The 26,817-nt window shown below is 41.4% G+C and overlaps 1 protein-coding gene across 2 annotated transcripts in view; it reads left to right on the top strand.

Moving 5' to 3' along the window:
• Positions 1 to 26,817, top strand: part of OCA2 (OCA2 melanosomal transmembrane protein) — a 313,888-nt gene that overhangs the window by 172,167 nt on the left and 114,904 nt on the right. For both annotated transcript variants that reach the window (XM_045005021.1, XM_045005030.1), the window contains exons 16-18: positions 449 to 506; positions 2,183 to 2,291; positions 25,723 to 25,850. In XM_045005021.1, coding sequence (XP_044860956.1) covers positions 449 to 506; positions 2,183 to 2,291; positions 25,723 to 25,850 — 295 coding nt within the window. The remainder of the gene's footprint in view (positions 1 to 448; positions 507 to 2,182; positions 2,292 to 25,722; positions 25,851 to 26,817) is intronic.

Raw genomic sequence — 26,817 nt, forward strand, 5'->3', positions numbered from 1 at the left:
GCCCCTGCTCCAGCCCTTCCCCAGGGCCCCTGCCTCTTCTTGCCCCTGCCCAGCCCCGCCCCCACTCCCCTGCCTGAGGAGTGCAGCAGGGCTGGGACTGCACTCACTGGCGACGGGAGTGCAGCAACTCAGCTCCAGCCGCGCTGCCGGTGAGTACTGGGGGGTGGTTCCCTCCTACCCCCCAAGCCATCCCTCCCCCCACAGAGGCCTGGGGCCAGCCTCCCTGCTCCTCTCCTGCAGAGGCCTGGTGCCCACCCCCCTCATAGGCCTGGGGCCCCACACACACCCCACACGCGGGGAGTGGGTGGGTGTAGGACCCCAGAACAGCTAGGGACAGCCCTGTGTGAGAGGAGTTAGTTGTAATAAAGAGGACGCATTCCAATACTGTGTAAAGATTGTGGCAGAACTCTAATTTCATAACTAAAGGGCATGTGTCCTTTTCTTTCAGACAAATTTCACAAGAAGATAAAAACTGGGAAACAAATATTCAGGAGCTCCAAAAAAAGGTAGGTAAATGGCAATTATACTAAGTTTCAGAAGAACTGGGCCTCTGATTTGGTACACAGATGATATTTTGAAGTATATCCTAGCAGAAAAAGCAGGAACCAATTCAGTGCACCTATCAAATACTCTCCATGCAGGGAAGAAAAGCTGGTGTGCTGACTTCTGAATGGGACAGAGTTAAGGTAGCACATTCAGATGTTAAAGTTTCTTTTAAGTTTAACCTTAAGTTTGAATTCCCCGTGTTTCTTATTTTTTTTTGTTTTAACTATAATGTACTTTAGGTATGTACACACACACACACCTGTCCGATATGTACCTGCAACCTTAAATTTACTTAATGATATTTTTTGGTCACACTTTATACTGAGTTTCCATTTATAAATACTTTTAATAAACTGTTAATACATGATTAATTGATGGTTTAATAAATTGCTAATCCATTGTTATAGATTGCAAAAGATCAACAGGTTGCTTATATCATGGCTTGTAGCTATAGAGAGCATCTTCTACTGATATCCTTATTACCATCTATAACATAATATAAATATGTTGATGACATAAATATTAATATATTTTTTGTGGTGTGATAGCACCTAAGAACACCAGTCATGGACCAGGGCTAGCAATACTATGTGCAGCATAGACACAGAACAAACACAGTCCCTGTTTCAAAAAGCTACAATCTAATCAACCTCTTATTAAAAGAACATTAGTGTAAAGTGGGATCAGATTTTTAAATAGTCTTAACCGTGTGTGTTTGTGTGTGTGGGTGTGGGTATGGGTGTGTATAAAGAAAATGGCGACTAGAGAGGGGAATGCCAGGACAGAGAGTGGGAGAAGGTGGGGACTATACAGAGGAATTAGGATGAGGTGAGGGAGGAATCTCGGTGGAGCAAGTGAGACTAGAGAGAGGAACCAGAAGACAATAGAGAAGACTGGGACTAAAAAAGGAAACTAGAGAGAAATGGGGGAGAAGATGGGGACTGGTGATAAGAATATGGATCTTGGGGAAAAACAGGGGTCAGGAAAGGAGAGTGCTGGAATTAGGTAGAAAATGGAGACTAGAATGATGAATAAAGGGAAAGAGTAGAACCTGTGGATTAGGTTCTAAGATTTTGGAGCCGAATTCAATAGCAAGGGGTTCATTTATTTCTGTGCCATGGAATCACAGACAACACTGAGCCATGATTATAATGGAAATTGCATTTCAGTGTTACTGTTCCCATTACAATAAAGTTAAAACTGGGGTAGCTGAACAAATAGGAACATTTTGAGCAGTCATGACCTGCAGATTCCTGCTATTCACATTTGTATTAAGGGTCTTAAATCTACTGTTGCCTCTGCTAAATTGTAATCACTTACCTAACATTCAGTACGATAATAAAAATGTTTAAAAATAGGCTTCCTTTATTATCAATTACATACGAAACAAATTTAGAAGTTGTAACTAATGTCAAAAGATTTTTGTTGTCTAAAATGGAATTGTTTCTACAGAATTTTCTTTTTTTCCACCCAAAAGAATCTTTTTCCTAACTTAAGATTTTTACTTTTCTCTTCCTGTATCACCTTTCCTTTACAGTAAGAGATTTATTCCTTACAAATGCATGTGGGATTGAAAGTGTGTACAGTATAATAAATTCTTCTGTAACATAGTTGTGAATGTTTTTCCTACCTACAGCACAGAATAACAGACAAAATACTTCTCATCAAATGCCTGACTGTGTTGGGATTTGTTATCCTGATGTTCTTTCTCAATTCATTTGTTCCAGGCATTCATCTAGATCTTGGTGAGTCTGATTTCTCTGCTTTATCATACGGATAGACTTAGTAACCAAAATGTGACATTTGAGCTTGGATCTCTTCACAAAGTCCTTTTCTTCTATACTATACATATCTCTGCTACACAGTCCTATGACACTGATCAGACCAGAAACTTCCCAGAGTAGGTTCTCAAAACCCGGGCATGTCCCAATTAAATCAGTAGTGACAGGTATGCCGGTGATTTCCATTCTCTGACCCTCCTTCCATTTACCAGAGAGGAGAGCCATATCAGAGGAGTCAAAGGGGGGTAGGGTTCCCTGGGTGCCTGTGTACATGCTTCTCAACCTGCCAAGAGCTGAGGTACTATGTATGACAAAAACCAAACATGAGGGGCAGAAAAAATCATTCCTGCAGGAAAATTAAAATGTTCTGGGAGCCATTCCTTCAGTATAAATAACTCTTTGTATAACTTCAGTTCTCTGATTCTGTATTATCGATGTCAATGATTTTTCATTGAGGAGACATCAGATTTGTATGGAACGTGGGGACTAAAATGAGCAATGTCCCTTGAAATACTGAGAGGTACCTATGTATTTAACAGTTTATAATTAAGCAAAAGCTAAATGGAATTTCATGGTTCAAAGAAAAGGTATTTTCCTGGTCCAATTTTCAAAGGCCTGCTGCAAACAATGGAGATATGAGAGGTTCTCATAGAAAAGGTCACAAGAATCCTTTGTACTGGAAAGTGTTAGGCAACCTACATATAGAGTTTGCTACCAGCTCCCCTTATAATTACCCACCACCAGCAAACCAGATAACTCAGAAGATTAAATCCCCCTCCCTCTCCATTATTTCCCCTTCTTAAATTTTTCTATTCCAAAGCTCCCCATTTTTATCTGCCCGGGTGGCAAGATATGGTTTACAGCATGACTTGAAGATTTTCAGATTTGGCCTATTTCAGACTTAAGGCTATGTTTCATTGTTAAAACTTTTGTTGCTCAGGAGTGTGAAAAAACACTCCCGAACGAAAAAAGTTGAAATGACGAAAATCACTGGTGTGGACAGTGCTTTGTTGGCAGGAGATGCTCTCCCAATGATGAAGCTACCCCCCACCCATCCCCCCCATTGGGGGTGGTTTTATTTTGTTGCCTGGAGAGCTCTCTTCCTGGCACAAAGAGCGGCTATGCTGCGTACGTTACAACGGTGCGGCTGTAGCAGCCCAGCTGTGCCATTGTAAGGTGAGGAGTGTAGACATAGACTAAGGCAATGGAGGCTGTGGGAGTGTGAATTCTGAAGTTGTGAGGCCTCCACAAAGAACACTTGCTCAGAAGCCGTTTCTCATGTATACCTGTGGAGCTTTAGCTCAAGCGCCTCTGCTGACTTCACCTGTGGAAGTATGGTGCACGGAGAGAAGTACAGTCAACATTTTAAACTTCACCTGGAAACCAACAGGCAGGCGGTGTGGCATATACTCCTGTCCAGATACTCTTACAAAGCTGTAGTTAAGGTATAGTCCCATGCAGAGTACCTGACAGTAGTCTTAGTGTGGCAGAAAACAGGCACTCAGGGTGGGAAGCTGAATGAAGAGAACATGAAGTGAAGTCAGACTGACTTCTTAAAAAGAACCTTTCTCTATTCCCACAAGCTAGGGAGTCTTTCCAAATTGGAGGCAGGAATTTGGCAGTTTCCACATTGCTTCTCTGTTCCAGTCTCTGCTGGCGACTCTCAGATACTCTAACCACCTCTTCTCCAGAGCCTCATAAGGTCAGTCAGGGACAGAGGCAGGGAAAGGGACAGCCTTTACAGCTCAGAGCCTCTCTTTGATTTTTCAGCACCTGTGCTGCAGAGTGAGTGGTCTCAGCAGTCCTGTGGAGCTGGAACTGTTGTACTTCCCCAAAGGGACTCATGATACAGCATCATACCCCACTGAGAGGTCACATAAGCTGGGGGAGGAGGTAATTCTGAGTTTGAGGAGACATACCAGTGCTAGATCCCCACTCAAACAGGCAGTACTTCCCCAGATCCTGCAGCAGGGAGGGGGCCTCAAACCATCCCAATAGGCAACCCGCCATCCCTGAACTGGCTCACATGAGGAGAGATAGGGAGGTGGTGTCCAACCCCTGTAGATGGGCATGGGACCCACTAGACCCTGGCATACACACATAGAAGGCAGTGAGAGGGGCTCAGAAACCAGTGAGGGGGAACCCCCCCATACCCTACATCACATGGAGGGAGGGAGGGCTGCTCAGATCCCCCTAAAGGGGCAAGGGCTCCCCAGATATGGGCACATTGGAGGGAAGAATGTGGGTTTCACTGATATCTCGGCCTCTATTCTCCCTCATTCCCCGACACTCACTCCCACGTCCACCATCCCAGTGTCCCACCCCTCCAGTCCCCCTAGCTCCCACAGCTTCCTCACTTGAGTTCCTAACCTCTCTCCCCTCCCATACCACCCATCCTGCTTTATCCTCCCCCCTAACCTCCTCTTTTTACTTCAGCCCCCAACCCTTCTCCTCCTCTTTCCCCACTCTTCTGCCCCTTAGTGCCCCTTCCAGGAAGCATTCACATGTCTAATTTTTTTCTGCAAAATATTTTGATTACATTCCCATCAAAATATAATGCTTCCATTGACTTAGCTACTGCCTCTTGAGGAGGTGTGTTACCTGCAGGGATGGGAGAAACCCTCTCATCAGTAATGTCTACATTGAAGCACTGTAGATATGCCTCTGTAGCAGTTTTAGTATAGACATACCCTCAGTTCAAAATGTCTTTTGTGTTAGGTGAGGGCTTGTAATTAACTTATATTTAGGCCATATCTACACTACAAAATTATGTTGCCTTACGTCAGCATACAGCCACCGTAGTTATTAAATCACTTGTGTGTGTGTGTGCACGCTTGGCTCCTTGTGTTGGCAGTGCATGTCCTCCCCAGGAGCATTTGAATTGATTGAATTGTCGGTGTGGGGCATTGTGGGGTGGCTCCTGAAAGCCAGTAACAGTTGATGGAAGCAATGCAGTGTCTACACTGACTCTGCATTGACCTGCCATTAGGGGAGGTGATGTTACTAAATGTGTGTAGAGAGTCACTCATATTGTCAGGAGTCAATTTAAGTGAAGGTACTTCTACAGCTAGGTCGACAGAAGGTAGTTTACGTCAGCCTAACTGTGTAGTGTGCACCAGGCCTTAGTTATGTTAATTGAAGGGTAAGTGTGATGCTCTGTACCTTGGGGGAACACACAGGACCCCCATGTTCAGCCTTGTAAAATGATTGTGTGGTATACAATGTAAAGTTTGTCATGTTGGGTGTCTTCGGAAGGCTCACGATGCACTGAACGTTGTCGTTATAGTGATGTTATAGTAATTGTTGTTACAGTAATGTTATAGGTTATAATTTCAAATGTATAGTTATGAGGCTGAAAATGTATCCTCATGGCTTAAAATAAGCCCAGGCAAAAACTCTTCAAGAGCAGAGAGGCAGTTCACACCTCATCAGGGTATACATGGGACAAACCCAGCCCAGCCTCATGGGAACAAATGACGCTGGCCTGGGCAGCAACAAAAGGATCTGTTGTACTCTCAAGTGAGTCACCCCCTTCCTTTGGTCAGTTTGGGACTGCGATGAGGTAATGCTCACCTGACTCTGAAGGTGGGGGCAAAGCCAAGAGGGAAGAAGGAACATGATAAAAGGGAGAGACTTTTGCCATGCTCTTTCTCTCTCTTCCACCTCCATCTACAGACACCACCACCAAGCGACTGAAGTGCTGATCAAAGGGGAGAGCCTGGCTGAAGAGCAGTCAGCCAGCCTGTGGTGTGGAGCATCTAAGTTTGTAAGGGCACTGAAGCACAGAATGAATTTTGCTTTTATTTCATTTGACCAAATCTGACTTATGCTTTGACTTATAATCACTTAAAATTTATCTTTGTAGTTAAAGAATCTGTTTGTTTATTCTACCTGAAGCAGTGTGTTTAGTTTGAAACATGTCAGAGACTCCCCTTGGGACAACAAGCTTGGTACATATCAATTTCTTTGTTAAATTGATGAACTCGTATAAGCTTGCAGCATCCAGTGGGCATAACTAGACACTGCAAAACGGAGGTTCCTAGGGTTGTGTCTGGGACCGGAGATATTGGCTAATGTCATTTGGTTGCACAATCCAAGGAGCAGCTTGCATGCTAGAGGCTGTGCGTGAACAGCCCAGGGGTGGGGGTTCTCATAGCAGAGCAGGGTAAGACTGGCTCCCAGAGTCAAGGATTGGAGTGACCTAGCAGATCACCGATCCAGATAACACCAGAGGGGAATGTCAGGGTAAGTTCACAGCTAACAATCTCAATGAGGTCTGTCATTCTGTAGCAGGGTGGACCCTGCTCCTGCCCGAAGGGGTTTAAAAAGTGGCCTGGCAGGGCTTGAGAAGACAGCCTTCAGGCTAGGCTGATTGGGGAAGTGGCTGCAGCTGGGGCCACGCCCCAAACTGAGCCACAGGCCTTATAAAAGGCCAGGGAAGCCAGAGGCCAGACAGTCTCTCTCTGACTTCAGAGAGGGATGGGCCTGGCTGCTTAGCTTGAGGATAGGTACCTGAGTGAAGCAGGGCTGGGGAAGGCTGAGGAGCTGGGAAGCTCCAGCCTAGAAAGCCCCAGGCTGCGGCCTAGCAATAGGCCAATAGGTACTGGGGGTTGCAGGGGGCAACCTAGGGGTAGGCAAGGCAGCAGGTCCAAACCCAACTTTGCCTATGATGAGTAGGCTGATACTGCAGTCTGTCCCAGAGTGTGGGGCTAGATAATGACTGGCAGTAGCCAAATACTGAGGCAAGGTAGGGATAGAGGGTGGGGGTTCCCTGAGAGAGAAAGGGAGACCCAGAGAGAAAGGGGTTGCTGCTAGGGGGCAGCGCCCCATGTAGAAGGGCACCGGGTCCAGGGAGGGACACGGGGGCCTATGAACAGGTGGATCACCAGCCTGCAGAGGGAGCTCCAGGGCTGGACTGAGCTAACTTTGGAGAGCAACCAGCAGGAGGCGCCGCAGGGGTGAGTCAACCTGTTTACACATTCATTCACTCATTAGTACTTCTCTGTTTAACAGAACAAGGCAGCAGAAGGAAAACATTTTGTGGAGGGAGGAGGCAAGTAACTCGGACCTCAAATGACCCCAAATTTGGATCACTAACACTACCCATGTCCCCATGTGGTGCACCAAATTTCTAAGTGATCTGAGTAACTATTTGGATTTTGGAACACTTATAGGTGCTGAGCTTTAAAGCATATAAGATGGCAGGAATGGAAACCCTGTAGCTGTTGTTTTGTATTGGCGCATGGACACTATACAAATGTACATTTTTGTAAATACCGGTCTCGGTTTGGGTCCTGTGAGGATTTAGTGGTGCCTTGCACTCCCTTTGTTAAAACTGACACTGGTTATTTTCAGGGCTTACATCTTCACTGTCCCTGTCTCAAGTGACTCTTCTGAGGCACACCAAATGTCCAAGGAATCCAAGTGACCATGTTGATTTTAGAGGACTTAGAAATATCGACCTTTAAACAGAAGTAATGACACAATGGTACAAGTACAATGGTGCTGCTGTGCCACTGTAATTAGTGTTAATGGGGGCTGCAAGTTCACACCATGAGGGCTTATTGATAACTCCTGAACTTAATTTTAACTATCAATTACATATTATTGTTACTGAACTTTCGCTGGTGTGATTCTCCATGGATTTTCAGTTCTCCAGTGTATGGAAATAATTTTCTTATAATACAGCATATCATATACTGGAATGCTTCTGTTAAAGTTGTGCAACATTTTTCCTCATACAAAGGAAAGTGGATCTTAGATGGGTGTTTAATTTTCCTGCAGAATAATATGTTATACAAAAGTTAGAGTGTTAGCAATCTAATAACTTTTAACTGCATTTGGTAGAGTGAATCAGAAAGATTATAGAATTCTTTATCAAACCCCAGCATTGATATAATTTTTTCATTATGAATTAGGAATCACTAAGATAATTTGCAAAGGCTGATGTTTTAATCTAAACAATAAAATCAGCATATTTAACAGCCTTATTAAATGCTAGCAGCCTTCCTGTTCAGTTTTCTTGTATCCCTTCATTAATTTACTTCTATTTATATGCAAATACATATGTTAATGCAGTGTTAAGGCTGAGACTTTAAACAAACAGAAATAGATAATTGAGAGTGAAGGTTCCCACAACAGCCTTCATTCTACCTCTTCTGTATTTGATTTTTTAAAGTAATTTTTGTTTGATTCTGTTGGTTAAGCCCTCCAGGGAAGATACTCATTTCACTATAGACGTGTAAGCACAATGATTTTTGACTGTGGCTCATATGTGCTAGCATCATACATCAATTATTATTTATTGATATGTTTACACTTTATATGTAACAGTGGCACCTGTCCACAATTTGCTCCTCTGTATTACTCTAAAGCACTGGTTCCCAAACTTGTTCCGCCACTTGTGCAGGGAAAACCCCTGACGGACTGGGACGGTTTGTTTACCTGCCACGTCCACAGGTTTGGCCAATCAGGCCTCCCAGTGGCCACGGTTCACTGCTCCAGGCCAATGGGAGCTGTTTTGGAAGTGGCGCGGGTTGAGGGATGTACTGGCCGCCACTTCCAGCAGCTCCCATTGGCCTGGAGCAGTGAACCGCGGCCAGTGGGAGCCGCGATCAGCCGAACCTGTGGACACGGCAGGTAAACAAACCAGCCCGGGCCACCAGGGACTTTCCCTGCACAAGCAGCAGAACAAGTTTGAGAGCCACTGCTCTAAAGTGAAGCTCCCATAACTTGGCTATGTGCTATTCATAGGCCACACAGTTTCTCTGCAGAACTTCCTTTCCAACTCCCTCCCCAGTAGAATGGTTTTTGAACCCAGTTATACATTTGGCCTCCACACCATGCCCTGGGAAAAAGTTCCACAGGTTGACTGTATGTTGTGTGAAGAAGTACTTCCTTTTGTTTGTTTTAAACTTGCTGCCTATTAATTTCATTGGGTGACCCCCGGTTCATGTGTTATGTGAAAGGGAATAAGGGAGTGTTGTTTATCCTTTCTCCAAACCATTCATGAATTTATAGATGTCTATCAGATCCCCCCCCTAGTCATTTCTTTTCCAAGCTGAACAGTCTGTCTTTTTAATCTCTCCTCATATGGAAGCTATTCCATACCCCTAATAATTTTTGTTGCCCTTCTCTGTACCTTTTCCCTTTCTAGTGTTTCTTTTTGGAGAGGGAGCAGGCTGCAAGCAGTCTAGGCTGTTTCTTTCAACTTGTAGACAGGGAATAAACCAGACTTGCCTGGGCTATGGATAAAGAGGTTAAGCGTACATAAGGGAATGTGTGTTTGTTATTTTAAATCCACTTCTCTAAGTGCTGTGTACCTTATGGGCAGAATAAATCATGCTTTGTTTTGAAGTAGCTGTTTCCGTTTCACTGCAAACACATGCTGTCACAGGCTCCGGGAGGATAGCTCCTGCAGGTGCCAGGCCCATTGTGCTAGCTAAATAACACAGCTGGCAACTGAGAGTATAAACTGGAGACCCAGTTGGATCATGAGATCCCACCCCAAGGCAAAGTGGAGGCGCAGGCCTGCCACATAATAGGGATGCACTTCGGGGACTGCAAGAGGGTTTCAGCAGGAGTAGCCTACTCAGGGGCTGTGGCAAGTTGTTCCAGTGGTTAATTACCCTGACTGTGAAAAATGTGCACATTATTTCTTGTCTGAATTTATCTGGTTACAACTTCCAGCCACTGAACCTTGTTATACTTTGCTAGATTGAAGGGGGCCTTCTAGTATCACATTTCGGCTCCCCACATACTCAATTATAGATAGTGATCAAGTTACCTCTTAACTGTCTCTAAAAATTATAAGATTGAATTGGTAAACTCCTCTGTGCTTACACTCAGGTTCCTCCTTGAGAATTAATTCTCATTTGTATTTTAGATTCACTGCAGTTCAACCCTTTGACTGTGCCATACATAGCACTGTTCTTGACTTCCAGTAATTCTGTAAAATTTTGTCCTTGAAACCTGTGTTGAGTGCTGCTCGGCTGCACCCTAACATTGGCCCTTTGAGTGTTCCTCTCATGATCAATGGGATCTTATATTGTTTTAACATTTAAATCCTGTGACCTGAGCACAGTAAAAAGAATGCATTCATTGTTTTCATTTCATTTAATCTGACTTCTGCTTTATTCAGTAAACCAGATTTTACAGGCTTCCTCTTTATTTTATTGCCAGTGCATTACATTTAGAAATGTGTTGAATTATTGTGATTACAAAAGGCCCTTGTTGTGTTGTCCTTTCTTTGGAAACCACATGTTATATTTACTGACTCATTTACATAATGCTCAGGAAGTTTTGAAGAAATTGACAAGAGAAATTAAAGACTATAATTCAAAAGGGCACCAGTAGAATAAAAACCAAATGACGTCCACAGAGTGTATTATGCAAATTAGAGTGGAAGTTTTGTCTTTATACAAAAATGAGTGACACCTCAAATTCAGCTCGGTGAGTTTTGCCCATGTAATTTCTCTTGATTTTCAGTCGGCTGTTGTTTAAACAGACATGCAGATTGCCAGCTTTTACAGTAGTTTCTATGATTGAGCTAGTGATCATAACAGACTAGTGGTTGAGTAGCCAAGTATAGCGCTTGCTTGGAAAATTGCCTTGTGATGAAGAAAGCTCTGTGTTGCTCTGGAGTCTCACATAAACTGGATTAGAAGTTAGTTGTTACATTGTACAGTTGTACCAAAGTTACATTCAAAACTAAAAATTTGAATGTAACCCACTTCCTTCCCTGACGGACCAAGGGACGTACCCCATCCATGTACTTATCTGCTACACCGATACTGACTTGGATTCCTTATTCATCCCATGGGTGGCGTACCCAAGCCCGCTTATCCACTGACACTTTTAAAAACCCTTGCACCCCAATCTGAGTCTATGCCGGTTATGCAATATGTGTGTATCTTTTCATCCTTGCAAACGATATCTGTAATCCCCCATAACCCGAGCCTGACCCCAGATGTACAGTACCTTCCCTCTCAACTTGTGTATCTTTCATTTCAAACATTCACTTTAATAAATTTTTTTAAATCTGCACTGCACCAATGTTTGTTCTGTTTAGAAACACTGAGCCTGATTCTCCAATCACGGTACCCTATGAAACCTAAGCATCTTCCATCCCCTACTTATGAGTTCTTGTTTATCATGTTTCAAAAAGTGGATCTCAGAGTTCACTAGTTCATAGCAGAAGTGGTTCTTCCTCAATACAGTTGAGGCAAATAAGCAGGGAGCAATGTGTACAGAAGCTTGCACAGATGCTGACAGTGCTGCACCTAATTCAGATGACTTAAATCTACAGGTCCAGGACTAGACAAACCCACCTATCAGTGACAAATAGGAAGCTTTTCATAACCAGTTAAGTTCTACACAATTTAAACTTTGTGAAAAAGTCAAGTCCTTATGCAAAGAGAATATTCAAAATGTGAAATGAATGTTAACTGGGGGGTGTCTTTCTGAGAGTGTAGAGAGCCTGAAAAAAATGTGGTGTCTATGGGTTATTGCCCCAATCTTGTTACCAGGACACAGCCTGAGCAACTGACCTGTGTATTAGGGAGTTCCTTTGGGGTGGGTGTGAACAGATTTTTCCCCACAGGCCACCCCACTGAGGCAGGGCTGTTAGGGACCTCCAGAGCTGCCAGAGAGAAAAGAGGAGGATTTATGCCAGAGAGAGAGGTGCAAACAGCCTCCATTCATCTTGAAAGGAGTGTCAACTCTGAATAATCTTTGTTTTTCTTAGTTTTATGCCTCAGATTGCTGTTCTAGGATTCTGGGAGGCTATAGCCACCACCCAGCACCAGGGGCGGCTCTAGGTATTTTGCCGCCCCAAGCACGGCAGGCAGGCTGCCTTCGGCGGCTTGCCTGCGGGAGGTCTCCGGTCCCGCGGATTCGGCGGCACACCTGCAGGAGGTCCACCGAAGCCGCGAGACCAGCGGACCCTCCGCAGGCATGCTGCCGAAGGCAACCTGCCTGCCGCCCTTGCTGTAACCGGCAGAGCGCCCCCTGTGGCTTGCCGCCCCAGGCATGAGCTTGGTGTGCTGGTGCCTGGAGCCACCCCTGCCCAGCACTAGTAGTAAATAGGGTAAATCTTCTGATACTGCCATACTGCATGGTTACACAGGCCTATCATCTTTCATGTGAACTAAATTAATGTAAATAGAAATGTGTAAAACTAGATTGATGCTAGGTAAAAAAAGACTGCGGGTGGTGGTGGAGGGAATGTTTTGACATTTCAGTTTAGAAATTAAATGTTGTCTCAGATGAGTTTTAGGGATACTTAGGGTGAAAGGTCAATAATTTAAAAGTTTGCTGCTATCTTGGGTTTCCTTCTTCCAAAAATGTTTGGAAGCACATTTTAAATAAATAATTTAGAGTAGCATATGTTAGCTTAGGAATCAAGAATATCAATTGTACTGGGAAGGCATCTAGTATATTAAACAAAAAAAGATTGTGTATCACGCATTTTAAGGGAGGCTAAGGCTTTGTGCCAAAATAAAAATTCTCAAGGTTCATTCAGTATTCATAGCCTATTTCAATGTGCCTTTTGTGTAAAAAGTGATTTATTCTCTTTAATCATTTGCAGAATTTAGCGTTTTCTTCCAAAGTACCTAGGGGTGAAATATTAATAATTTCCAATACAAATGAGCTTATAGGTATTGACTGCAAAGTAACTATTCACAGTGATATTTGAATCTCACCTGCATTTAAGTTCTTAACAGCTAATATTTCTTCTTCCATCATTTTACTTCTAAAGCATTCCCATATGGTTTAGTAAATTAGAGGGTAGGACAGAAACTCCAGGAACCAACCTTCTTTCATAAAGCTTTAAATAAAAGGTTGAACAAACTAATTGCATGAAAAATACTTCATATGTGTTAATGCTTCTGATTTTTTGGCCCTAATACATTTGTGTGAGGGAGACCTTCACTATAAATTGCATAGCTGATACTATTTATGAGGGTGATGGTGAATTAGAAGAACTTTAATTTTACTAGGCTCTGCCTGTCTGGATTTAGGCTCTTATCCAAGGCCCACTGAAATCAGTGCAAGTCTTTATGTTGACTTCACTGGGCTTTGGATCTGATCCTTAGTCTATTGCATACACAGTGTACCGATGAAATGAGGACTATTGAAAGCTATAGAGTTCTCCATATGTTTATGATAATGTGCAGAGGATTATCTCAATTATGTATCCATCAACAGTCATGAAGGAACACCTCTAGCCGTTCCACTGTTTAACTCTATGTAATGCCTTTTGGTTAGTTCTGAACTCTACCGTGCCTCAACCAAAGGCCCCTCACTGTTCCCAGAACATTCTTGCCAGTTCCTTTCTGAGCACAGTCTGCTAAGCAGGTCTTCACAGGAGTTGATTAATGCAGTTCCAGCTCTTATTGCCTGAAACCTCTCTTGCCAGACACTGGATATATCCTTTTCCCCTTTTTCCTGACTTCCAGTGAATACCAACTGAATTGGCTGGGAAGCTCCTGCCTTCAGTCAGCCCTTTCCTCGGGAGCTGATGTTTGAATGTCTGTTCTCTTCCCTGGTCTGCCTGCAGGTGAGCTGTTTTGCTCTCCTTTTAAATTCTTCCTTCAGCTTTGTGCAAGCCTTGCAGATATGATGGGATGGAACTGGTTGAGCCCAGTGCAGCTCTTTAACCCCCTGTGGTCCTGGGTGGGGTTTGTATACCCCATCACACCATCCCGATCTCTCTTGTCTGTAGTAATTCCTCTTGCTAATTTTTCACAAGTGTTTCTCCTGCCAAAATTAAGCTGCCAGTTTCTACAAGTGAGGCTGTCTCCTTAACTCCTGGCCTGAAAATGATGGACAGCAGAGTGGCACGTTGAGGCATTCTGACTTTTAAGGATTTCCTCCCATGAACTGCCTTCTATTATTTAATCTCTTATGGCATGTAGCAGTGCTGAGTTAAGCTGGCTGGAAGCCATGTCTTGGATTCAAGAACAAAAAGGCACATGAGTGACTTGCACATTTTATTTTGCTGCTCTCTGATGTACATCATGTAGAGATTTGACTGCCATGTGGAATAAATACTAGCTTTCTGTTTTGATTTAAGTGTGTAGGTGTTAAAAAGATGGTGAACATAATGGTTTTTAAAGTATTTGGCTTATCCTTATCTGACTGTTTTATATATAAAATATATATATATATATATATATATATATATGAATGACACCCTTCTGCATAGCAAGAATAATTAGATAAAGTGAACTATCTTTTTGCAATAATGAGAGTTAGCATTTTGGAATGGAGCCAGATTCTTGCAGTCAATATTGGCTTGAACACAGAATGTCATGTCCAATCCATGCCTTCTTGACAAGTTAACTTTGCAACACTTCTACTTGGAATGTGTGAGAGAAAGGTGTCTGCTTTCAAGGACACTCCTGATATTCATCTCCTTTGAGGCAAATTTCCCAAAATAGGTGCCCAAATTATGCCTTCAAAATGTGCATTCATCCTTGGAAAACAGACATTGTCCAGACAGTTGCACAAAGCGTGACTTATAATTGCGTGTACAAATGCCCATATTTTCAGTACAACTTTTGTTTTGTGAAATGTACCCTTTCAATCTAAATATTCACACCCCCTTCATTTTATTTTTGACTCACAAGGATGATGTAGGATATATATTTTAATATTTATCTTTTTTAAAATCTGGCAGCTTTTACTGAGGGAAGACCATGTAAAATGATGCAGGCCTATATACTTGTGTACCATAGGAAGTCATGTAGCTGTTACATCTGTCCATACAAATCTCCTGTAGCTAGTGCAATGGTAGTGACCTGAGGCATTTGGACATCTCAAATGTCAATGTTTAATTGTATTTTTCACAGAATTCTGCCTTAAATATCATCACATCTTCTATCACTTGGATTAAACAGGACTATCAACAAGAATAGTGAGTGTGGACTTTGTAATGCAATGGTGGGTGTGATTTCCCCACTCTGACCCCACAGTGACCAATTGCTATTGTTTTAGCAAAAGGTTACCTGAATAAAGCCCAGCTGACCTTGGAATTTTAATCTGGTGTCACTCATACTGTGGATGTGCTGCTCTGTGGCTGAAAAGCAGCTGGTCTTGTTGTGTCTCCTCTTCTCCTCATTCTGTGCTATGGTCTTTGCTTTTTCATTTGATCTCTTCCCTCTCCCATGGGTTGTGGTTTCTTTTCAGCTCAATCAGATTCTTTCCATTCACTCATGCTGGATGAAGCTACCACTGTCACATTGCGAACTGCCCTACACAATCACCGTCACAATTCCATCCCTGAGGCAGTCTTAAAATGTGTTACTGCAAGTGGCATAACAGCTTAGAAATCATTTATATACAGTGAGACCTGTTTTAGGAGGCCAACAAATATCACTTACTTAACAGAAGAGATCTAATAAAGATGGAACAAGATTGTGTTCAGGCAACATTAGAAAAAGTCTATTAGAGATTAAAATACTTAGCTGGTGCCAACATGTATTATTTCTGAAAACTTAACACACGTTCATACAATTTGTGTATTCAGGTACATATGGTAACGTAACAGCACTAAAATTAAGATGTTTTAAAATACTTCAGTGCAGTACAATTTTATTTTACATTCAGAACTGTTAGAACCCCTTCTCCTGGACTCTTTTTTTCTTTCTGAGTGGAATTTTTCAGCATTTTAGTCAACATAAATGATTTTCAAATAGCATAGAGAGTACATTTATAAAGTTGTGGATGATACCAAGCTGGGAGGGGTTGTAAGTGCTTTGGAGGACAGGATTAGAATTCCAAATGATCTTGACAAACTGGAGTAATGGTCTGAAATAAATAGGATTTAATTCAACAAGGACAAATGCAAAGCACTCCACTTAGGAAGGCATAATCAATTACACAAATACAAAATAGAAATGACTGCCTAGGAAGGAGTAATGCAGAAAAGGATCTAGGGTTATAGTGGATCACAAACTAAATGAGTCAACAGTGTAACACTGCTGCAGAAAAAAGCAAACATCATTCTGGGATGTATTAGCAGGAGTGTTGTAAGCAAGACATGAGAAGTAATTCTTCCATGCTACTTAGCACTAATAAGGCCTCAACTGGAGTACCATGTTCAATTCTGTGCATCACACTGTGGGGAAGATGTGGACAAATTGGAAGAAGTCCAGAGAAGAGTAACAAAAATGATTTAAGATCTAGAAAACCTGTTATGGAAAAATTGAAAAACTGGGTTTGTTTAGTCTAGAGATGAGAAGACTGAATGGGGACAAAAGTCTTCAAATATATAAAAGGTTGTTATAAAACGAAGGGTGATAAATTGTTCTCCTTATCCACTGAAGACACGATAAAACATAATGGGTTTAAATTGCAGCAAAGGAGAGTTAGGTTAGACATTAAGAAAAACTTCCTACCTGTTAGGGTAGTTAAGCATTGGACCAAACTACCTAGGTAGGTTGTGGAATCTCTGTCCTTGGAGGTTTTTAAGAGCAGGTTAGACAAACACCTGTCAGGGATAGTCTAGATAATACTTAGTCCTGCCATGAGTGCAGGGGACTGGACTAGACGACGTATCGAGGTTCCCTTCCAGTTCTACATTTCAGTGATTCTATGTCTTTAATTTCATTAGTGGATCCAAGTAGTTCCACATTTTGTGTGTATTTGTCTGATCTCTCTCTCTCTCCTCTAGCACGCGCAACATTAGCAAATACTCAGTGTTGATGTGTGCTCAGGTTGCATGTGTGGAGTGCATGTAGAGGAAATATGAAGCTGTAATTAAAGTTTTGTATTATACTGTGAGGGCGACTAATGTGTTGTGTGTTTTTCTTGTGTGTTGGAGGCCGATGGAAGTTCCTTGTGAAGATGTGGGTCTATCAGCATCCATGGAGATGATGTGTGTGGGCATTAGTGAGTGGTTAAGAGATGTCCCATAACTTGGCATTCCCTTATTTTTAGATATGACATCCCTAGCGACGTTTCATCCCTTGTAAACAAATTTTTCATTTGGGGAAACATCCTGGGTTTTTGATAAAACGCATATAAGATGTATAGTTGTCCCCTCTTGCTGGGGTTGCTGGAGTGCTGTGGTGCCCCAAACCTTCTTAATATACTTAATAGCATGCAAAGTGTACTATGACTTGAAGGAAAGCACTGAAGACATGTTAGTTTCTAGCCCTGAACGTACCTGGTGGGTCCCAAAACCAAACACACACACACACACACACACACACACACACACACAAAGTTATGAGTGGTCATTTTGACTGAAGGAAAATTTTGAATACACTGGAAAAGATAGGAGAAAAATCATTAATAATGGTGTTTAATTGCAAACTGATTTTCTTAACTGCACACTCATCACTAGCTGGTTGGGAGTTTTAACTGTAGGGAAAATGAAAATTATAGCAGGCCAGCCATTTATCAGCAGAAAGGAACAGGCAAAAAGTGAGAGACAGGGGGAAAGAGTTTCCTTAAAGGGCTAATTTTTAATTAATTTCAATTCATAAACCAAGTAACAGATTTACTTACAAATTCCAGAAAATTCAATCTTTGCCCACAAATTATGTGCTGTAAATTTGGGAAAGATGCACCATTCATCTTGCAAAACAAAGAGGCTGAATATCTTCTTTAACTGTAAAATAGACTCCAGACTTAATATAGAGGCACTATTTTACCTGTATAATACACACATGTTATGTGCACAAATGGCTGTGTACATACATATTCCCACTGCCTGTGGTGATGATACCAATATAACTAATTGGAGAACCATGGGATAAATAAAATTTACTACATGGGCCTGCAATGGCAAAGAATTCATCTACTCTGGGACTACTTCTAAAATTTCACACCTTGAGCCTTCAACAAACTACCTAAAAAGAAAAAGGCAACCTGCCAGAGAAATGTTTTTTTGTTTCCCTCACATGGGGGAATTGCCATTCAAAATTACTCTGGCCCTAGTTCTAGAATGGGGCAAACTTCACCAGTGATGGGTTTAAATGTCAATATCTTGTCGCTGCACAGGGCTAGCAATGGAAATCTGTATACAACTGGATAGGGAAACTTCCAAACTTGCCAATGGAACCCAGCATCTGTTTTGCACCTTGACATTAGGCTTTCAAATCATAACATTTTTCAGTAGAGAAAAATACTTTTGGTTATTTATAGAGATTTTCATATCTCCCTCTGGGCTCTATACTGCTATGCTAATATTCAATGAGGCCTCAATCTGGTAAAGTACTTAAGCACATGCTTAATTTTAAGCATGTGAGTAGTCCCTTTGAAGGCAAGAACAGGGCTGCAACTCATAGTACTAACATTTTTTTGAAGCTCAGTAAAACGTATCTCAAACTTTTTCTGTAACATACCAAATGTAACATGTTCAGAATAAATAGTAGTATTGTGTAGTTTGGTTTTTATCACCACTTGTTTGGGATGATCTACTTAATTTACTAGTGACTTTGCCAGTGCAGTCATACCAAACTCATGCTAATATAACTTTGTGTTCTCTGTGTGTGTACCTATATGATATAAAAAAAGTTGTCTTCACTGCAAATGTGTCTGATGACTTGCACAAATGGAAACTCTGGATGTGCCTTTAAGATTTTCATGCAAAGGAAACTATTTCAGATTACAACAATTAACATGCATATATGGTTTCTAAGGATTTCAGATTTTTAGAAGGATGCCCATTTTATCAACCTTTTCAATTTAGATGTAAGCCAAATAATATCCCAATTATTAAAAGTGACAGCTTTTTCTTAATTAGTCATTTGCAAAGTCTGCAGCTGCCATGGTTATCTTTCCCCTCTCCTTCCTCATATTCTAGACACTAATTCAAGTGCTTGTTTGTTTTCAAAATAAAAAGTCAGCTCTCTTTTGGACTGCAATAATCTGTTTGCAATGAGAGATTTCTGTTCTGAAGATTTTCTTTCTCGGTAGAGTTTAATGTGAAATAAACCAAAGCACAAAACTATTTCTGGTTTTCTTTTCCTGGGGCAGTGCAGAATATGTGCACAGCCTTCCTGTGTAGGAGGCATCACAGAATTTTCAGTGTGTATGGTACATTAAAGTTTCATGACAGTCCTATTTCTCTTAAAATCAATAGAAACAGTAACTGTATCCCGTAGAAACCATAACTGTGCGGAACAGGAGTTTAAGATCAGTCCATCAAACAAAAGACGCACTGATTTTTCTCTCTCTTGCTGATCTATTATATATCTAAAACACAAACCATGTAGGATGTAATAGAAATGGGATGAAATTTAATAGTGCAAAGTGCAAAGTCATGCATTTAGGGACTAACAACAAGAATTTTTGCTGGAAGCTGGGGACTTATCAGTTGGAAGTAACTGAGGAGGGGAGAGACTTGGGTATATTGTTTGATCACAGGATGACTATGAGCTGTCAATGTGATGCAGCTGTCAAAAATGCTAATGCAGTCCTAGGACGCATCAGGTGAGGTATTTCCAGTAGAGACAGGTAAGTGTTAGTACCACTATACAAGGTACTGGTGAGACCTCATCTGGAATACTGTGTGCAGTTCTATTCTCCAATGTTCAAGAAAGATTAATTCAAACTGGAACAGGTGCAGAGAAGGGCTATGAGGATGATAAGAGGAATGGAAAACCTACCATATGAGAGGAGACTCAAAGAACTTGGCTTTGTTTAACCTAACCAAAAGAAGGCTGAGGAGAGATACGCTTGCACTCTATAAATACACCAGAGGGATAAATACCAGGAAGGCAGAGGAGTTATTTAAGTTAAACACCAATGTAGACACAAAAACAAATGGATATAAACTCTCCATCAACAAGTTTAGGCTTGACATTAGAAAAAGATTTCTAACTATCAGAGGAGTGAAGTTCGGGAACAGCCTTCCAAGGGGAGCAGTGGGGGGTGGGAACCTAACTGGCTTCAAGACTGAGCTTGATAAGTGTATGAAGGGAATGGATGGTATGATGGGACTGCCTACAATGGTGTGTGACCCATGATCAACTGCTAGTGGCAAAAATCCCCAGCGGCCAGAGACAGGACACTAGATGGGAAGGGTTCTGAGTTACTACAGAGAATTCTTTCCCAGGTATCTGCCTGGTGGGTATTGCCCACAGGCTTAGGGTCTAACTGCTCCCCATATTTGATGTTGAGAAGGAATTTCACCCTGGGTCAGATTGGCATAGACCCTGGTGGTTTTTTTCCTTCCCCTGCAGCTTGGGGCACGAGTCACTTGCAGGTTTAAACTAGTATAAATTATGACTCTTCTGTAACTTGAAGTCTTTAAACTGTGATTTGAGGACTTCAGTAACTCAGCCAGAGGTTAGGAATCTGTTACAGGAGTGGGGATGTTGTTCTGTGGCCTGCAATGTGCAGGAGGTCAGACTAGATCACGATGGTCATGATGCTCCCTTCTGACCTTAAAGTCCATGTAGGCAATGAAATACAGTAAATTAGGACACTCTGCTCTCATTCTTTTAGTCTTAGCTGCTGTTTCTTGGAGGATTTTCCACTCTTCTTCTTCTCTTTCCTTTCCTTCTCTCTCTGTTCCTGTCTGCTACCTTTTCTTGCTGCTGCTTCTTCTTGCACTTTGTTTTTAGCTTCTGTTGTGAGTGGGCTTCTGTGGAAAGGTGGGTTTTGCATTGTAATAGGAAGACTAGATGTCATGTGATGACTAAAGATCATTCTGATACTTGCCAGTAGGATGAACCTCAACCGGTTACCAAAAAGGCTGTACCTCCACCCTCTTGATAGTTTCCCCATGGACACAGATAGTTTCTGTGTCCCTGTAGGGTACAATGGGCTCTGAGAGTCTTGAAGAGAGAAGCCAGTCTCCACAGTACCCTGGTTCCTTAAAATAGTTCAAGATTAGGGAATGAACCCTAAACTGGAGCAAGGACAAGCGGGAAGCCAACTGAGTGCACAAAGCCCTGACGTGATATGTTCTCCATAGCTAGTCCATCCCCAGAGACTGTCTGCCACGCCTTGCACAGAGTGGAGTTTCTAGTTAACTTTGATAGACACACACAGTCCTGGGGAGAGGAAGTTACACTAGTCCAGTCATAACACAATAAACCCATGGAGTGATTAGGTCTGTATCAGTAGACGAGGTCCCTTGGTTAGCTGGATTTGGAAGAAGGCACCATTTCAGTCTGGTTTCCATGGACTAGGGCCGAGTCTAGTGATACTTGGAGGCCTCTTAAGGCAGATGATTTAAGACTATGGCCAAAGTCTTGATTAAACTCCTTGAAGTGTTTCCCTGTTTCTCACTTATGTTTTGCCTGGGACACAGTATGTGATGACATAGATCGCGCCTTCTGAGAAAGAGCTGGAAAGTTGTGTGTAATTATAGTGGGGGGGGCATGATGGTATAATAATTTATTTCCTATTGTCTCCTATACTACATATGTTTAAAAAAGAGAGAGGTGATAAGATTTCTCCCTGTACAGCTGCACATGTGAGAACTTTTGAGGGCTAGGAGCTGCTACCCATCACTACTCTCTGGGATCTGCTAGAGAGGAATGAAGAAAGCCACACTGGAGGCTGTCTTGTAGTAAACATGTGTGTGTAAACCTAATACAGTTTATAAAGACTGGCAGTAACTTGTAGAAAAACATTCTAATAAAACATTGGCACCATGTTAACAAATGAGTTACAATATACTTCTCTATGCAATTCAGTTACTTTACATAAACATTAGCAAATAATTCCCCCTGTATAGCACATTTAAGGTGATTTGTTTTCATGACAGGCAGGAAGAAACAAAAAATGCCAAGATATTTATACAGATTTCTCCAGAAATATTAAGAACTGTTAGTTCTTAAATGTTCCAGGTTTGCTAAACTTTACACTTGTGCAATATGGGTCTAAAATGCTGCCATTTAGCACTTGGTTTGTATAGGTATAAATGCTGAGGGTACAATAGGGGCAAAGGTGGTGGGGAATCAGGGCTTTGGGACCTAATTTTACCTTTAGACTTGAATCCAAAACTCGTATTGACTTTAATGGGAACTGCACAGGCCTATGTGAGGACAGAACATCGGCTCTCTGTTTGGTTTTGCTGTGGTGCAGTGGTGGCTGAGACTAGACAGTTGAGAGAGAAATCAGTTAATTCATGTGAACCATTAATTCATCATAGTCCTTATTTATACTGAAAGACACTAAGGCCAGATCTTTAGCTATGGTGAAGATCACACCAAGCAAGTCGGGGTTAATTAATCATTTAATTTGCATTAATAGATTACACTTTGTTTTTAGTTTGGAAGGCAGGAAGGATATAATAGAGTTGTCAATGGCGATAGCCAAGGATGTGATGGACAGAGATTAGGAGTTCACCCCTTCTGTGGATACTGCTAAAGCATTCCTGACCATGGACAACTTTTCTTCCTGTGGCTTATAAATACTTCTAAAGAGCTTAACTTCTTGCCTTTGGAATGCTCAAGATTCTTTCTACTGTCAGGCATTTTCAAAGCATTTTCCTGGAAGCATTTCCCTCTACATCTCACATCTCAACATTTCCCTCATTTTCACATCTCAACATTTCAGATTACTCCAGGTGAGTGTTGTGCTATTCTATGGTCAGGAATACTTTTTAGGAGCACAATAGATAGATTTTCAGCTCATGCAATTATGCCAAAATCCCGCATCCATCTTGACAACAGCTGACATTATCTTTAGTCCACATCAATCCCACTTCCTTTGTGATGCCATAAAAGTGAACTGTGTAGAGGAGGGCACTACATCTGTATACAGCCTGACCCACCACCCCACATCTAGCCTTCCTCCATAAGCTGCTGAACTGCACCAATTCCCCTGCCTGGCAAATTTCTCCACTCATGGAGATGAGAGATGGATTTGGCCCTCATTAGTCCAGATTCACTCTCAGCAGGGCTGAAAGGCATTCATCCCCAGGGGAGGGTGCCCCCTTCCCTTAGGGATTCTGTCCTGGGAGGGCAGCTTCATTTTGCAGCTAGGGCTTTGTCAGAGACACATCGCTGGTGGGACCCAGCTGGCCTAGCTACAGCCCCTTCATCCTCCTCTCTGCAGGCACATGCAACCTTGATAGATCAGGTTTGCCTCATGCTAAAGGGGAAATTCTTGTGAGAGTGGTTTTAGTAGTGTAGAGACATCAGAAGCCAGGGAATGCTGTGACTTTTGGAGGGAGGAGAAAGGGCAGTAGTTAGAAAAGCAGGTGGTAGTGAGGGAACTTTATTTTATTTTTCAAAGCTGTTCCAATAGTGTCTGCATAGGTAGAAAATGGATCCAGGGAGGGAAGCGCTAGCAGTTAAAGTCAAGGGGGAAAGTGTTTATATAGTAGAACATAACATAACACATACATGACTATTTTACAAATCCATTAAAAGGAAATGAAAATTCCTAATCAGGATCCAATATTATGTGGGTTTATAAAGGCCTTTCTTGACATTCTAATGAGTGCTACATAACTAAAACAAATTTTCTCTATAATTTTATGCATGCAGTATTTTCAACAATTGTGCTGTGCTCCAGGGATCACAATTAATCTAAAATTCCCTTGAAAGCATGCAATATGTTATTTAAAGTTTCAAAAGTACATATGTATTGGAAGAATAAAAATTGCATCTCCGGTGTAAGGGAATCTTTGTGTAGAACTACTGTGGATCTCTTTCTTTAGGAATTGAAGGGCATCAGTCAACATTCACTCACTTCATTAATGGTCTGTATACATTGATCTGTATGTTTCTACTTTTATTTTTAATCAAATTTAGATGGAATGCCATTGAGTGTTAATTTTAAACCTTTGGATTTTCTTAAAAACTAGGCTTTGTTTGCCAGATGCTGGGAATGGGCTTCAGGGGATGGATTACTTGATGATTACCTGTTCTGTTCATTCCTTCTAAAACACCTGGCATTGGCCACTGTTGGAAGACAGTATACTGGGCTAGACGGACCATTGGTCTGATCCAGTATGGCCGTCCTTATGTTCTATGTTCCTTGGGGACAAGGGAAGCAGAAGCACATGTGTGCCAGATGAATGGCCCCGGATCTTAAGTGCATGGAATCAATCTGCTGTATTTTGCTATTTCACAGAATGAGCTAGAAGTGGCCACTTAGAAGACCATTTTATGTATCTACCTGCCCTGTGGCAGGATCTTAGTATCTCTAAATCATCTTCAGTACTTGATTATTAGTTTTGACTTTAAGATTTCTACCAGGAAGGATTTTTTTTTCCAGTGGCATAATGTTCCAACCATAACACTTTGATAGAGATGTAGGAAATAGTCACAAGAAAAAGAGAAATAACTTGAAATGGTGAGGAGCTTTGTGCATATCATTAACAATTAAAAAATGTTGTATATCAATAGTTTTTCATCCAAATATTGGCCCCTTATCCAGTCGAGTTTCCTTCTGAGCAAAAATGGGCACATGCCTAGTGAAAATTCTCTTTGAAATCTGAAGTTTCTTAGCTTGAAATTTGGCATAGTCCCTTGGCAAAAATTGCCATTTCATGCACAGACAATTCCAGAATACATTTAAATAATATTGACAATAACCCAAGAGCATGAGTCAGGAAATACTGTGATTGTTTTCCCTGGTTGAATATTGAGCTTTGAGATGTCTGTGGATGGAAAGAAGTGTATAAGTGTATTAATGTATGCTGTGTTATTTTAGTCAGGACAGTCCCAAGATATTAGACCTACAAGGTGAGGTAATCTCTTTTACGGGACTAACTTCTGTTGGCGAGAAAGCTTGAAAGTTTGTCTCTCTCACAAACAGAAGTTGGTCCAGTAAAAGAGATTACCTCACCCACTTTGTCTGTCTAACTGTATTAATAACATTTACATACAGTATAGATGTAAATGTCAGTACATGAATACTCCATGTATACATAGTTTATCACTGTTTTTAAGAGAGAACCCTCATATCCTGGAATAGCCTTCCTTTCCTCAGTTTATCCTCTAGCCAAAATACCCTGGAGGTCCTATATAGCAGCCACCAGCGTACTGTGTGAGGAGGACTGGACAGAGAATACCTTTCAGTGCCTATCCTAATCAGATGGAATTTTATTTGTGAAGCAAACTCAGTGGATTTTTCAGCAGCACAAGATACTTCCTCTCACTAAAGCCTGAACGTACTTGCTGATTCCTCAGCACTCCCAGAAAATGCTGGCCCCAACAGCATAAGGTTGTTAATCAAACGTGGATCTCCTCTTACATTTATACAAGGTTTCTATTTCTACATAAAACTAGAACATATTCTTGTAAAAGAGATTTGTGAAATTTCCTTGCTACACAGTCAGCACAAAAAAATAGGCCAGAAAATGTTTACATGAAAAATGTTACTGTATATTTTATATCCTTAGAAAAATAAATGTGCATCTTAGACAAATCTAGAACATGTAACAAATACTCTCTGTTCTCCTATTTTAATGCAGGGTGGATTGCAATGTTGGGAGCTATTTGGCTACTAGTGTTAGCTGACATCCATGATTTTGAGATGATACTAAACAGAGTGGAATGGGCAACACTTCTTTTCTTTGCCGCACTGTTTGTTCTAATGGAGGTAAGAAGAATTAAGACAAAAATGCACTTAGTCCTCTTTATTTTTAACCAGAGATTTCTATAATGTGGACAGTTAGAATTGCAAGAAGGACTTGAATAATGGGCACAAGCATTATCCTGAATAGAGGGCTCACACAAGAAGGGGGTGAAAGCTCTGTAATATTTCTCTTAATAGTTTAGTTATAATAACAGAGAACGGAATTATGGAATGGGGAGAGCTGCTCTAGAGTGAAGTCTCACTTTTCATTATATCCTGGATTTTGTCCTCTTCCTCTTCCCCTTCCATAATTTCCAATAAGGAGAGGTTTAGTTTCAAACTTGGCATGTGCGTTCCATGTGAGCAGACAATTATTTTTTAACCAAGTTTAAAGTTATTTAGACAAGCCATAGAAAAAACAGGAGTTAGTTGTAGTTTGAAGATATCTCACTTTTCCCCACATCCTGGCTACAAAATGGCTCATCTGAGAGGTTTCAAATGAGATTTGTTTGAAAGCTGTTTGTGCGATCTAGCACACAAGACAAATTTCAAATACTGAAAATCATCGTTAAAACATTGAGTGCAAGTGAGGCTTGAATAGTTTAATACGTTGTTTGTGCATTCAATTTCTGAATGGCTGATTGATTCAATCACATCTGAGTCCCATTTGATTCACTACTTCAGAATGTTGATGTGAAATTTTTGTTTTGGTTTGGCACAAATGTTTGGAGAATGGGTGATCTTTGTATGAATACCCGCATTCACATGCAAACAAGGGTATTTGTGCATGAACAAGAATGCTCGTTATTCACTAGTCATTATTCTGTTTTAAAAGTTTCAATCTTCCAATCATGGTGCACAAATAAGGCCAGGATCTGACTTAGGTGAACAGTCTCACACCATGAATAGTCAAAAAGAGCAGTTTATAAACAACTCATAATTTGAAATTTGTCTGCATAAGCAATTAATTATAAATAGCAAATAGATGTGT

This window comes from Mauremys mutica, chromosome 1 (assembly GCF_020497125.1).
Source record: "Mauremys mutica isolate MM-2020 ecotype Southern chromosome 1, ASM2049712v1, whole genome shotgun sequence".
Classification (NCBI taxonomy): domain Eukaryota; kingdom Metazoa; phylum Chordata; order Testudines; family Geoemydidae; genus Mauremys; species Mauremys mutica.